This window comes from Drosophila pseudoobscura, chromosome X (genome assembly GCF_009870125.1).
Source record: "Drosophila pseudoobscura strain MV-25-SWS-2005 chromosome X, UCI_Dpse_MV25, whole genome shotgun sequence".
Classification (NCBI taxonomy): domain Eukaryota; kingdom Metazoa; phylum Arthropoda; class Insecta; order Diptera; family Drosophilidae; genus Drosophila; species Drosophila pseudoobscura.
This window is the reverse complement of record NC_046683.1, coordinates 27,940,263-27,955,882: the sequence shown is the minus strand read 5'-3', so window position 1 is coordinate 27,955,882 and position 15,620 is coordinate 27,940,263. Positions and strand designations below refer to the sequence as shown.

The 15,620-nt window shown below is 42.9% G+C and overlaps 1 protein-coding gene across 4 annotated transcripts in view; it reads left to right on the top strand.

The window, feature by feature from the left end:
* Positions 1-15,620, top strand: part of LOC6899606 (leucine-rich repeat flightless-interacting protein 2) — a 59,259-nt gene that overhangs the window by 38,633 nt on the left and 5,006 nt on the right. For 2 of the 4 annotated variants that reach the window (XM_033381724.1, XM_033381722.1), the window contains exons 3-6: positions 5,801-6,088; positions 6,145-6,508; positions 6,577-6,735; positions 6,792-6,976. In XM_033381724.1, the coding sequence (XP_033237615.1) occupies positions 5,801-6,088; positions 6,145-6,508; positions 6,577-6,735; positions 6,792-6,976 (996 nt within the window). Of the gene's footprint in view, positions 1-5,800; positions 6,089-6,144; positions 6,509-6,576; positions 6,736-6,766; positions 6,977-15,620 lie in introns of those variants that run through there. The other 2 variants (XM_033381723.1, XM_033381725.1) reach the window with 2 other exon arrangements.

Below are 15,620 nucleotides of genomic sequence, written 5' to 3'. Positions count from 1 at the left end.
ACTTTGCAGTCAACAAGGAGACCTCTAAACCTTCTGCAGTCTTTCTACGGATATAGACGCAGGCTCCATAAGCTTGAACTGGTGACATGGGATCAGTATGCACAAATCGAGGTATGGTAATCTTCTCCAACTGACCCAAGGATTCTTTTAATAAGTTCCATGCCGTTTCCAAGTTCATTGGAATTGACTCATCCCTATCTAGCTTGTTAAGCCAAAGCTCCTGCAGTAGGCTCTTTCCCTTAATTACTAAAGGACTTAACAAGCCAAGGGAGTCAAACAGCTTGGATGTCACCGATAATATGTTCCGTTTTGTCGCTCGGAGACCTATAACTGACGAGTCAATTTGGAACTTAAAGACGTCTTCGTGTGGCAGCCACGATATTCCTAACGCCTTAGTTGACTCTGAGTCCGAGATCGTTATCGGTTTAACTGTGCTCTTGGATGCGGTGACCTCAGGTGAGTTCGAAAACCATTTAGTCAATTCAAACCCAGCAGTTTAAAGAACCTGAGCCACATCAGACTTAATTGTCTTTAACTCCTCTACGCACCCAGAACCAGTCAACATGTCATCGACATAGAAGTCGGAGCCAATAACTTCAGCAGCTTTAGGGAATGAGAGTTTTGCAGACTCACTCAACCTCTTCTAACACCGAATAGCCAAAAATGGGGCTGGTCCAGTCCCATATGTTACGGTGTTGAGCTGGTATATTCTCAAGGACTCAGACGGGTTTCTTCTCCACACTATGAGCTGGAATTGTCTATCCGCATCAGCGACCCAGACTTGGCGATACATCTTCTTGACATCAGCTGTCAAGGCGTACCTATGTAGTCTGAATCGGAGCAATGTCGAATACAGCTCATCCTGTATCGTAGGACCGACCATCAATATGTCGTTCAAGGCCACCTGAGAGGACGTTTTACAAGACGCATCGAAAACGACGCGGAGCTTGGTCGACGTGCTTTGGGGCCTCAACACACACTGATGTGGAATGAAATAATGTGGAGTTTTGGGGATTGTGTTGTCTGTGGTAGACATGTGACCCAAGGAGAGGTACTCTTCCATGAACTCCAAGTACATTTTCTGTAACTCGGGGTCACGAGACAATCTTTTTTCAAGCGATAAAAACCGCCGTTTAGCTACTTCAAAGGAATTGCCTAAGATACTGGGATCTGATTTGAATGGCAGTCTTACTTCAAACCGACCTGAAGGCACGACCTGAGTAGTCCTTCTATAAAGACTTTTTAGAAGACGGCAATTCTTCCAGTGACCAAAACTTTTGTAATGTGTTGTCGATGTGGATCACTGACTCCTCTCGACAACTCAAACAATTCCTAGCTTCTTGGGTGGCAATCACCTTTGGAGTGTATCTGCCCGACACAATCCAGCCGAGAAGCGTTTTCTGCAGAGTTGGATAGTCAGGACCTTGTCGAATCTGACCAACACATAAAAGTTCGAAAAATTTTTCTGCACCTATCAACATATCTATCTTCTGTGGCTTGAAGAAATATGGGTCTGCAAGTGGTGAGTTCTTCGGGATTTTCCAGTCACCCACGTTAAGTGTTTGATCAGGGTGATACAACGAAATGGACCTTAAAATCCAGAAATCGACCGAAAACTCACTACCAGTAATTCTCGACTTCACCACCGTATGTATCTTTTTCTTGACTTGTTCATGGGATTAACCAATACCAAGCAAGTTGATACACGACTCCTCCCAACGGATCTGTAAGCGCTGTGCTAAGTCCTCAGTTATAAAATTGGTTTGAGACCCCGAGTCAAGCAGAGCTCGGGCCAAAACAAGTTCACCATTATTTGTTCGGACGCTTACGATCGACGTAGCCAGAATAACTCTATCCATAGCTGTCGCATCGGGAGCATACGTGGAAGGTTGATTCTGATTGGGAGGAGGAGAAAAATTCCCGGGGGGTGATGGTAACGCCACACTTTTATTCGCCATTGTGTACCTATGCAATAAGGTATGGTGTGAGCAGCCATACACTCGACACTTCTTAGCTTTGCATCGTACTACAGAGTGGCCTGGCTGCAGACAATTGATGCACAAGGATGCAGTTTTTGGAAATTCGAACCTTTGCATTACTGCCAGCAGACCAAATGGACTGCAATCTGTCAACAAATGGTCTTTCGCATTGCAGTAGCTGCATTGTTGGTTTTTGGTATTCGCGGTAGATCACGCGAATGAGGTCCTGCTTTGGTTTGTCCGAATTTTCGGCGGAATGATGCTAATGTCTACGATTATGCAACTTTTCACAGACAGCTCAAAGTGGCAGTGTTCTTCCCATTTCTCTTTGGTCACCGGACCGACTCTGCTCAAGACGAGATGAATAATCATCGCATTCGAGATCTTTTTATCATCGCCTATCGACATGAACCATATATGGATGAGGCGGTATCGATAAGGTTCCTTAAGGACGATGTTGATTGCTGGGTCATTTTGGGAAGACTAAATAGGGCATCAATGTGATTTTTAAAGATCAGACAATCATTATCGTAGACCCGTTTTAAGCTAGCCATTGCTTTCTCGTAGTTGGTCTCGGTTACTTGGAAAGCCCTAACTGTTCCCAACGCTTCACCAGAGAGATAATTGGAATGCTTTCGTCATTGTGAACCAGAGTCTCAAATAAACCTATGAAGTTTTTAAAGTCCGAAAAGTTGCCGCTGAACTGCGGCAGTGCTAACTTCGGAAGGCGAGCACGAGTTGGGCCACCATAAGCTGGTACTGCAGGTTTTGTCTCATCAGCTGTCTTCAAGGCGCAAATGAGAGACATTAATTTTGCCTTTGTGACAATTGAGAGTTCTTCCAACTCGACTCCAAATTCATCGTCAGTGGCTATATCTTCAATCTTCTCTTCGCGTGCCATGTCAATGCTACGCATCAGCGTTTCGAGTCTGCACTCGAGCTCCGTCAGTACCAGCGGAATATCCCCCGCTTCTAAACGGTCCGCTAATAAACGAATGCCTTTAAAACGGCAACTGCGCTTTTTCTTCAGCTCTTCAAGGACGATTTTGTTGGCTTTTGAGGTCATATTGATTCTCAATACAAGCAACTGAAGGTGAAAGGTCGTTTCTAATAATCGTATTCAATGCCGAGGCACTCAATGAAATAATGGGTAATTGTACCCAAACGAGGTAAAAAACCAATATACCCGACAAATTTTGGGTATTGTGTCACGTAGCTCAAGTGCTTATGTATCTAGTTCGTGGTTGTACCCAACGAGCTGAAAATCAATATACCCGATCAATTTAGGGTAAAGCTTGGCTTGGCTGGCGCGTAAACGAAAACCAAACAAAAAGAACAGCGATAAGCAACGGTGAGGAGCGAAAGCGAAACGAAAAAGTCACCACTGTACTTCTGAAAACTGGATGTTGTTTATACGTATGCACCGACGACGATCGACGCTAAATTGATTTGCGGAGCACGACTTTGTCTTAATTGATAGTTGGATCCTACTGACACCAAACGAATATACCCGACGACAACAGGGTAGCGCGTCACTTGGTGTTTGTTTGGATCAAGCGCACCAAACAAAAAGAACAGCGATAAGCAACGGTAATGAGCGAAACGAAAAATTCACCGCTGCAGCTGCGTATTAGTATGCGTGCTTGGCCAATGACCCAACTACATATATATTTTACACAACGAAAACGAGAAAGGGGAAGGGGTGACAGCGATTGCAGTTAAATGAGTTATATGTGTTGCGTCCAAGATGGTTAGCGGTATATATATATGTATTAATATATATGCTCAACTCTAACTACAGCATGCAAATCTAGTTCTACTATGTCATACGTATGTGCCAAGAATTGAAAGCGAGGTGCAATTGTTTCAGCACAAGACAATAATTGCGAGTTTTTTAATCTTTGCGTCTTCACTCGAGCTTTCAATTTTTTGCACAGATACCTCTTTATAAGATCGGAAATTCCAGGTGCTGTACTTCTCTCTTCTGGCGCTGGATTCTCTCACTTGGCTCTGCTGTGGTATATGTAGCTGCAGACAGGGTATTGCACGACCGACGCGGTGATTTTCAGTTTCTTTGCTGTTTTCTAGTCTTTCTGGCTGACTAGCGGGATCCTCCGCTGAGCGTTGCCGCTTGTTGGGGGCCTTGGCTGCGCCCTTTCCGGCTTTGGCTGGCTGGAAGTCTAGCAGGATTGAGGCGGCCCACAGACTCTGCTCAATTCCTTCCCCTGACGCCCTGCAGCTAGGGCCTTCGTTGGCCAGGATGAAAGTCGTTCATCTCCTGTCCTGGTACGACGGCTAACTTCCACGCTTCATACAATTCTGGCACATGTTCACATTGTAATTGAAGGTTAGAGCCTACCAATTAGACAGATGTCAGAGGAAGCCCAGGAAGTGAGAAACAAAGATTATAAAAAAAAACAGGAATCTGAAACGTGCAAGACAACACGAATTTAGCAAAACCAAGACATTTTCAACATGTTGGCAGCCTCTTCAGATCCATATATTTCATCCATTACATATGTGAGATCACAAAATAAATCGTTAAGCAGTTGTTCTTTAGAAATTATAAGTTTATTCGATATTCCTCCCAGTAAACAAGAAATGGAGTAATACTTTTACTTTGCGGAAAAAAAATTTTTTAATTAGAGCAAGTTGAAAATTAAATCAAAAAAAAATTTATGGAAAAATATGCACCGGCAACAAAGTTAAACATTACCCCGTTATTGTTCTTTAAAATAGACTATTGTCTCTGAGAACTATGCGCTCATAGGGACGGACGGACGGACAAACATGACTTAATCGACTCGGCTATTGATGCTGATAAAGAATATATATGCTTTATTTGGTCGGAAACGCTTCCTTCAGGGCGTTAAACACATCGACAGGGCGTTTTCCCCACAAATCTAATATACCTCGATAATTATGTTGAGTGTCTAAGAATCGATTAAAATGGTCGAAAAAAACAAAAAAAATTTGGGTGATTCTGCGTGGTTACGCATTATATTCTCGGATGAGTAAAAATTTAATCCTATTGGATCCAATGGCTCCCGCACAGTTCGCCGTAGAACAAAAAAAATCGTACTCGTACAAGTATTAATTTCACTGGAGTTGTTCTTAGAAAGCTTTAAAACTAAAAAACAGGTTTTCATAGAAACATGGAATTCATAGTCGACGTTAATTGATTAGTATAGTATAGTAGTATTATTAACAATAGTATTTTATGTACTATGTACTGAAGGAGTAATTATATTAAAAAATGTGATTTGAAAGTTACGGTTTTTATTGTTATACCCGGTATTCAAAGAGTCCTGTCCATCCTGTACTGTCCATCTGTCCGTCTTCTTAGATCCTGTAAGAGCTAAAACAACCAAATTTTTTGTGTGGGCTCCAGATATCACACTTGATCAAGTTTGTTTCAAAATTTTGCCACACCCCCTTCCGCCCTCACAAAAAATGAAAATCTGTGGTAACCACAAAAACGACAAAAACCAAAAACAGAACCATAGAAAATTACCATATCTACCAGATTGCCAATTTATTGGTTTATATCATGTCATTATTATAGCCATAATAAACTTGCAGTGGCTACGAAACGCGCTTACTCATTTCCCCATTCTCGCTCACTCTTTCTGAAGCAGTGTGTGCTTTCTGGCAGAAGGAAGCGAGATAGCAACACACATACCGACTGAGTATCGGGTAAACATGTAGAGCCGCGGCCTTAGCCGTGTCTCATCACGTTCCCGCTCGTTTTTAGATAGTTTACATCGCAAAATATTTACTGTCATACTGTTCTTATAATATTCTATTTAATTTCGATATAGGCCGAAGCACGCCTTGCCGCACGCCGCCAAGCCCGTGCTGAAGCTCGCGAGATACGTATGAGAGAGCTTGAACGCCAACAAAAAGAACAGGAACAAAATGCTGATCGTGTATTTGATATGCAAAACTCGAGTACCAGTTTCGGCAGTGACTCAATCTCAGCACATCCTGCACGTCTCATTCTTGGCGGACTATTAAATATTACTCGAGCCACGGCATCCCGACGCAGTAGTGAAGATTCTTTGGAGGATGAAGGTAGAAGCTTACGTGACTTCAAATATGAGCTTAAAGTAGGTAGCCAAATTCTGTTTTCGACTTAATACTGTGATTATGACTTTTTTTGTAGGATGTCGAAGAACGTTTTCGGAAAGCTATGATAACAAATGCACAACTTGACAATGATCGTGCCTCACAAACGTACGAAGTAAAATTGCTTAAGGACAAATGTGAAACTATGCAAGAGGCATTCGCACAGCTGCAGCGCGAGTTTAAAGAGAAAACGCGTGACTGCAACGCTATTAAGCGAAACTTAGATCGTACCTCTCTTGAGCTTAAATTAGTTCAAGGTCAGCTTAGCGAGCGAGATTCATTGATTGCAGAACAGGGTCTTCTGATTGTTGCAATTGAAAATGCTGATGGTAGTGATGCCAAGCGAGCTCTAGTCAGTGTTGAAAATGCTAATGTGTTGGCATCCGTTCAGGGTTCTTTAGGTGATTGTCTTTTCATCATGAAAATCAAATGCCTTAAGCATTAATTCATGTACTGTGTTGTATTTCAGATGTAAGAATACAAAAATTTTGCGATGAAAAACAACAATTACTATCTGAAGTGCAGAAGCTGCAAAAAATGATTAAAGAGTATAAAAGCGAAGGAATTGTAAGGCGTGGCAGTTCGTCACCGTGTCCCTTTGGTAAAGACAACGATTATGAGGCTCAAAGTATGCACGCAATTAATTAATATTCTCTAAGTTGAATTCACTGTTTTATTCCGCAGGGGAAGCAAACAAAATCATATCAGACTATAAGTATAAGTTACAAAAGGCTGAACAAGAAATGGCTAATCTACAATCGAGCTTAGCACGTTCTGAGACGCAAGTTATTCGATATAAAAGTACCGCAGAAGCCGCTGAGAAGTCGGAATCAGAATTAAAAGTGGAACGCCGCAAGCTGCAACGTGAGGTAAGCTATTTTCAAAGGAGCTGATAGCAATAAACAATTGCAAAATATTTGAATGATTGCGGATTTGAAAAGGGAGAGAGATTTTGAAGAGAGAAAGAGGGTGAGAGGGATTTCGAAAAGAGAAAGAGGGGGAGAGAGATTTTAGAGAGAAAAAGAGGTGGAGAGACATTTCGGAGAGAGAAAGGAGGGTAGAGAGAAAGACGGGAAGAAAGAGGGAGAAATATATCAAAAATGAATTACTACAGATAATAATTAGGCGCTTCTGTAATGAATTTTGCTATTTGTATAACCGATACTAAAAATTGATATAGGGGGTATTTTAGACTTGTGGTGAAACTGGATGTGTGCAACGTCCACAAGGAAGCATTTCCGACCCTATAAAGTGTATATATTCTTGTTCAGGATCAATAGCCCAGTCGATTGAGCCATGCCTGTCTGTCCGTCCCTATGAGCGCCTATTGCTCAGAGACTATAGGAGCTAGAACAAACACATTTTGTATTCAGACTTCTGTAATATGTCACTTTTACAAGTTTATTTCAAAACTTCGCCTCGTCCCCTTCTGCCCCCACAAAGCACAATTTTGAAGTTACGAGATCTAGACTCCTGTGATATTCAATTTAGCATAAATTAAAAAAAAAAACGAGGGGGAACGTTGTGACACCGCAACTCTACAGTTATACCCGATACTAAGTCAGTATGGCTCTCCTCCGGCAGACGCCGCTAATAAAAAACGACACGACAAAGAGTGCGTGCGAGAGAGACAGAAAATCAGTCTGTGCGTGACGTCGGGCGCTGCGTAGCCAGTGCAAATTGGTTTGTTCCTTTTGGCTATAAAAATGACCTGATCTGATCCAGATTCAGCAACCGGATAGATATGGTCATTCTCTATGATTCTGCGTTTTTAGTTTTCTCAAATCTGCAATATTGTGGATGCAACAGATTTTCGTCCTTTGTGTGGGCGGAAGGGGGTGGGGCGAAATTTTGAGATATACGTTTTATAGTGAGATCTAACAGGAGTGCGGATACTAAATTTGGTTACTCTAGCCATAATAGTCTCTGAGATTTGTGAATATCCCCAGATTTGCATCCTTTGCGTGGGCGGAAGGGGGAAGTTGCACTAGCTTTTATAGTCTCTGAGATCTAGGCGCTATTGTTTTACTCTAAGCAAAGCCGCCTATGCTACGTGTGTGTTAGAGAGAGACAGGGCGAGAAAAAATGAAATTGTTTTCTTGATGCTGGCTATAATAATAATACGATCCAATTCAGATTGCAGTCTAAAAGATATGGTCATTCTCTACGATTCTGCGTTTTTGGTTTTCTCGTATCTTTAAAATTGTGGATGCCACAGATTTTCGCCGTTTGTGGGGGCGTAAGTGGGCGGGGCAAAGTTTTGAAATATTTTTGTAGCAGTGACATATCACAGAAGTCTGGATCCTAAACATCGTTGCTCTAGCTCTTATAGTCTTTGAGCATTAGGCGCTGAAGGGGACGGACAGACGGACAGACGGACGGACGGACAGACAGACATGGCTCAATCGACTCGGCTATTGATGCTGATCAAGAATATATATACTTTATAGGGTCGGAAACGATTCCTTCTGGACGTTACACACATCCACTTTTACCACAAATCTAATATACCCCAATACTCATTTTGAGTATCGGGTATAATAATAGCAATATTCATCAAAGAAGATTGAGGAAAAAAATTTAATTGAGATAACTCAAATTTCCGCTCTCAAAAAATGCGACACTTGAATACGACATTCAATTCACATTGAAAAATTGTTTATTTTGGATGTGGTCGCGACCGGACATTGAATAAATTCTCAAAAATCAAACCAAACCAAAATTGCTACTTCCGAGAGGTGAGCAAGATCCTAAAAACGGCGTGAACCAGTTGATTTTTCAGTAAGTCGAGTTTATCAAATATGCAACAAAGTTAAGGGGTTTTTTTTATTAATTACAGTCCCTTATGGTGTGGAGTCTTCGAAAAAATATGTTTTATTACTTTAGCAGTAGCTTAAAGTACAGTTTTAGATTTTTAAATCGAGTTTTAAGCGTGTTTTTTAGATGCGGCTCGCAGATGAGATCTCATAGAGGTCTCGGAAGTACAATTTTGGTTCGGTTTTTTATTTTTTTGCCATAATTTGACCCGTTCTTTATGAAATCACTCAGAACACACCTAGTTTTACCAATTTTATCACTTATTTTCATTATTGATGGACCTACTTCCTTCGAGGCTTTTATTGTGGAGTTTTCGTCCTTTGAAAAGGACTTTAGGTTAGGTTAGGTTAAGGCGGTAGCCGGGAGGGGGGGGGATAAGAGCCTCCCGCCCCCAAGCTCACTTGGACCTATAAAAGGTCCGTTGTGTTGCCGCATGGGCATGTGCCCCTTCGCGTTGCCCGAAACGTGAGAGCATACTACTGCAGGTTAAGGGCAGTCCCATCCGGTGGCTTGGATGTATTTGGACAAGGTCCCTGGTTTGATTTCGGACAGGTCCGAAATGTCCGTGAGGAAAGCGGCCCCGAGAATACGAAGACGGCGATTTCCAAGGGCTGGGCAGTGGCAGAAGAAGTGGGGGACCGATTCCTCCTCCTCCTCGTTGCGACAACTCCTGCAGAAGTCGTTATGAGGGATTGACAGTCTAGAGGCATGAGTGCCGATCTGCCAGTGTCCCGTAATGTCTCTAGTAACTGCAGAGCACTGTGCTCTGCTGAGTTTATACAGCTCTGCTGAGCGCTTCTTCGATCGATATGGCCATATCAATCTTGACACTTTACAGGAAACGGTTTGCTGCCATCTCCTATTGGCATTTTGCTCGAACAATTCGTGCGTTAGGAGCCTGCACGTAGCCAAGGGCATCGCTACTTGCTCCCTCTCCGATAGGAGAGGAATCGTAGTACCCTGCCTGGCTAGCTCGTCGGCGGCGTCGTTCCCCTCGATGTCCCTGTGGCCGGGGACCCATACAAGGAAGAGATCTAACTGCTCTGCGATCTCGTGCAGAGACCTGCGGCAGTCATTTACAGTCGCTGAGTTCGACGATATTGAGCCTAGAGCTTTGATAGCTGCTTGACTGTCCGAGAAGACGCACACTAAGTGCGTATCTAGAAGAAGTTTGGAGACGATCGAAATGGCCTCCCTGATGGCTTCAACCTCCGCTTGGAACACACTAAAGTGATCCGGGAGCCTGAAGCAATGACTGATGTTCAGCTCGCTGCAGTAGACTCCGCCTCCCACGCGGTCGTCTAGCTTTGAGCCATCAGTGTAGAAGTGGACCGCATTTGCAGGTCCTGGTTCGCCCATCTTCCAGTCCTCCTTAGGTGGGTTTGATACCTGGAAGGGCGTCGAGAGGTGATCACTAGGAATACAGTAATCTGTCCTCTCTGGTAATTGCGGGAGTCTCATCAGGATTCCCGAGTGCCCAACCGCGGATGCTTTCCACAGTCTGGCTTCTCTCATTCTGAGGGCGGAAAGTGTTGCCACCTTCTTTCCCATGAGATCCACAGGGAGGAGGTCCAGCACAGTATCCAGGGCTTCCCCTGGAGTAGTGCGTAGCCCGCCAGTTATGCATAGCTCTGTCATGCGTTGAACTCTGCTGAGTGTATTGAGGCATGTCCTTCTGTCCAAGGCTGGCCACCATACCACCACTCCATAGAGCATGATTGGTCGTATGATGGCGGTGTAGAGCCACCGAACTATATAGGGGGTCATTCCCCATTTTAGTCCGATGGCTTTCCTGCAAGTATAGAGGGCCACTGTGGCCTTCTTTACTCTATCCTCTATGCTCAATTTCCAATCGAGCTTTCTATCGAGGATTAGGCCAAGATACTTGGCGTTGTTGCTGAAGACTAGCGTTTCCCCACATAGTCTTGGGGGAATCAGTACCGGAACTTTGTACTTCCTAGTGAAAGCACCAGTTCCGTTTTAGACGGGTTGACGCCTAACCCGCATTTGTCTGCCCATTTCGACATTTTCGTGAGAGTACTTGTCATGCACTCACACAACGTCTGCGGAAATTTTCCGGAGAAAGCTATGGCAACATCGTCCGCGTACGCCACCACACGGCAGCCACCCCCCTCTATCTCCCGCAGCAGTGTGTTCACTGCCACATTCCATAGAAGGGGCGAGAGGACTCCGCCCTACGGTGTGCCTCTGCTGACAAATCTGGTGCACGTTGACGTCCCCAGTGATGCCTCAACCGTCCTGCATTGTAGCATCTGATCGCTCAGGCTCACCGTCCTGGAGTCAACGCCCAGATCCGTCAGTGCACCCGTGATGTCGGTCGGAAGGATGTTGTTAAAGGCGCCTTCTATGTCGAGGAAGGCTACTAGGGTGTACTCCTTAAAGTTAAGGGACGCTTCGATGATCGATGTAATCGAGTGTAGGGCCGTTTCGGTGGATCTTCCCTTCCGATAGGCATGCTGGGAGTCTGAGATCAGACTGGGCGGAATGCACGCCGTGAGATGCAGCCCCAGGAGCCGCTCCATCGCCTCTAGAAGAAAAGACGATAAACTTATGGGTCTGAAATCTTTTGGGGCAGTGTGCGAGGGCTTGCCTGCCTTGGGTATGAATACGACTTTGGTCTGAAGCCAGGTGTCAGGCTTAGCAGTCTCAGGATGGCATTTGATTCGACAGAAGGAGGCGCGAGGTAGTTGGGTCTGTTTTCATCGCAGCCAGGGAAGTGGATATTTAGGAGAAGACTCATCGCTGGACGTAGTCCACGACTGGTCGGTGTTCTTCAAGTAGCCCAGGGTGGGTGTTGTCTTCGAGAGAACTCTGCGCAAGCGCGAGGCTTCTGAGTTACTCTCGATTTCGCTGCAGAACTTACGCCAGGAGGCGCGTTTGGCTTTTCTAAGTTCTTTGTTGTAGGTTGACAGACTGGCCTTGTATTCGGCACAGTTTTGCTCAACGTTTTCAGCCTTAGCTTTATTGAAGAGTCTCCGGGAGGCTTTCCGGAGTTCACCCAGTTTTGGATTCCACCATTCAGGTTTCTTCCGGCCTCTGTTCTTGCCAGAGGGGCATGCTTTGTCGAGCGCCTTATTGCAGGCGTCGGTAAAGATCTTAAGAAGACGAGTCGTGGCCTCCGTGGAGAACTCCTCCTCAGATGGGGGCTCAGGGAGAACACGACAGAGGTAATCAGAGTACCGAGTCCAGTTTGTCCGCCTGATGTTCCGGAAACGGACTGGTTTCGGTACTGCGAAGGAGGAGACAGTTTCCACGTACCTGTGGTCCGAGAAGGAGTGCTCTTCCAGGACCCTCCAGGATACAATGTTACGCTGTATCTCATGAGAGGCAAGCGTGAGGTCCAGGACCTCCTTGCGGTTTTTAATAATAAAGGTGGGATCACTACCCCGGTTTAATAAGACCATCTGAGTGGTCAGTAAGTAACTGAAAAGGTACTCACCTCTTTCGTTTGTGTCAGTGCTTCCCCACTGACAGTGATGTGCGTTAGCGTCGCATCCCACAATTAGGACGATGTCCATGGCCAAACAGTCTGCGAGTAGAGCCCGAAGAGGTGCGTGTGGAGGGGGGTCTGGTTGTTCATGCCCCATGTATGCGGATCAGATCCTCAGTGAGCGCTCCTGGCCTTCGAGGCTCACTGCGGTGTGGTCTTCATTGCTGAAATTTGGGAGCAAAAATAAGTGCAACTCTCTTTTTGCAAGAATGCAGGTACGAATTTTACCTGCGGTTTCAGCTACGTATAGCTTGTAGTCAGAAGTCCTCAGACCGGAGACCCTGTTTCCGAGGACCCAGGGCTCCTGAATGAGGACTATGTCGGCTCCACCCTTGGCCAGGTGTAAGGCAGTAGAGCAGCGCATACTGCCTTACAATGGTGGAGGTTTAGCTGCAGGAGCGTCAACGACATTCCTGAGGCTCGCCTCCACCATTGTTGCTTCTAGATCGCTGTCAGGGGACTCCGGCTCCTCCCCGACAACGATGTGGCTGAGACCTCTGGCTAGGTCGCTCTCGTCGAACGCGTAGTCATCCAAGATGTCGTCCGACATCATGGACGCCGCATCCGACGCCGGGTTGTCTTCCTCGCACGAGGCCCCCTCTTTCGGGATCTCCGGGTCTGCTCTGCTCTCCAGACCATTTTTTGACGTAAATTAAAATAATAAAGCTAGAGACTTCAAATTTTGTACATAAAATATTATCGACGTGTATATATGTATATATATATATCTTAATTTTAAACCGATCCGACCACGCCCACACCAAACGCCCATAAAAGAAAAGATTCGCTAATATTGATTTTTAACACGTAGTCCATTATGATAGAATATTTTATTATATGTTATTATGTTATTATTATTATATGTTATTAAAATTCTTAAAAATTAATATTTTTACACTTAAACTTAATACTTAGAGGGGGATGAATGTAGAAGTTTTTCAAAGTACAACGAATTTATTATTAATCTTGTTCTACACCTATTTCTATTGAAAATGAATTTTCATTATCGGAATCCGATTCGTCACTTTCACACATACCAGAATAAGTATCAGTTTCTAGGGAAGCATTATTTTTATAAAAAATATTTTCAAAACATGGTGTTTCTAAAAGTTCAATAACAGCTTTCGGCAATGGATCCTTTATATTTCCACCCAAAACTCAAAAAATCGAATCCATGCGTGAAGTGGACTCATGCCATATTGTAATGTTCTACGTCTAGGCTTAAATTTCGGTGAATCCATATTTCCACTTTCCATGAAATCTTTTGGACTTGCTCCACAGATGGGACATAATTGGCCAGATTTAGTTTCAGTCAAAATGTTCAAAACTTTCCCGTCTAAAAGTGCCATATGCAGATTTTATATTATATATATTTTACTGTTATGTTTCTTCCATTTATAACTGTGCAGACATATGAAGATAAATCTTTAATTTGATCGTCCAAATTTTTTTTTCTTCGATAATATGGTCTTTAGTCTCTTTAACAAATTCAAGTTTGATTCGCCTACAAAATCGTGTAGATAAAAGCTCCTTACTTCATTATTTATTTCATCCTTTTTCTCCGTTCTTATTTTGTATGCCTTCAGTTCTTCGAAAATCCAACTCGAAAGTGCTGCGGCGCTTCGATTATTCTCAATGTAAATACTGAGCAGCTTTTCATAAGTGAACTCCACCTCACCAACAAATAAATTAAAATGCGCACACCGGCGCAAAATGGCGCAAAAACGAGTTTTAGGATTATTTTATACACAGTTTGCACTACAATATATACAATATAAAAACATATTCAAAAACATGAGCACAAATTTGTTCAATATAATAACTCTACATACCCTGGCCTTTCTTTTCCATTACTTTGATTTCAGTTTTTGAACTTAGTTTCAATTTGGTAAGCTCTCAAAGTAAACAGTTTCCCGAATTTTTTACTATCGATTGCAGCTTATCAAACAGCTGACTTTAAAACGTTGCAAAAAGGCCAGGGATGCATTTTTTTTTTTTAAATTAATGTATATACTAATTAAATGTTAAATTTAAATTAAGACATGCATTTTTTCGAATTAACGTCGAAAAATGGGGTCGCTGGCGCACAGTGCACTGGATATACATCTTCCTCCGGTTGCACCTTTAATATACAGTCGCCATCTAACCACTGCTTGTTATACTTTTCGAAATGTGACAATGTTTTATTACATTTTTTTCCATTTTTGCAGCAATGCGCTTACAAATGTTCTTATTCTTCTTTGAATTTCTTTGTGTTGTTCTTGGGAATAATCATTATTATTAAATTTATTTTAAAATATGTAATTTTCAACCGCAATAGACTTTATGGTAGCGACCTTCTCGTTGCACCGAACTGAAAAAATGGTTCGTCTTGGGATCGACATTTTTTACAAATTAAATTACTCAGCCAGGCTCCGTTTTTCACATTCACAAAAGTTTTCCGATTTACTTCCGATTTGGAATAAACATAAATTAAGGCTCCCGTTTTCACATTCCGCAAGATTTATTCGTTTTCAAAACGAAAACATTTTCGTTTCGTACAACGAAACGACCCTTAATTGCAAAAGGAAAAAAAAGATGACTTATAGATGCATGAACATAAACTTGACACCTATATCAGGGTGATTTAACTTTTTCTTTCCTTAAAAATAATTTTATTTTAACCAAACCTCAAAATTGGGTCGGAAAAAATTGGCCAGGGCAACACAAAATTTCGTTTTGGTGCAAACAGCAAAAATATGTGAAAACTGGAGAACCTTTAAACGAAAACGAAACATTTTGGATGAAAACGTAATCCGCAAAAGTAAAAGAAAAACGGAGCCTGCCAGACTTTTAATTTCGGCAGCCATATGCAGATCATTTTGAGCATCCAAATTCACAATACCTTTGAGAATGTTTATCAAAAACAATTGAAGCCAGATCGCAACCGTCTCACAAGATGCACCCCACCAAACAAAGCAATATGTTCTTTAAGCAAAACTTTTCCAAAGGTCAACTTCCACAGTTATTTTAAACCAGTACATTTAATTAAACGTCATATACACCTTTGACCAAATAGCTACAAGTCTATAGTTCAGAATAAATTTTAACTACGCTTTGATTTTTTAAAAGAAGTTATATAAAATAAGTTGTATAAGCGCTTTAACGGATATTGTCGAAGATATTCGACAGCAACTAGATAAGAA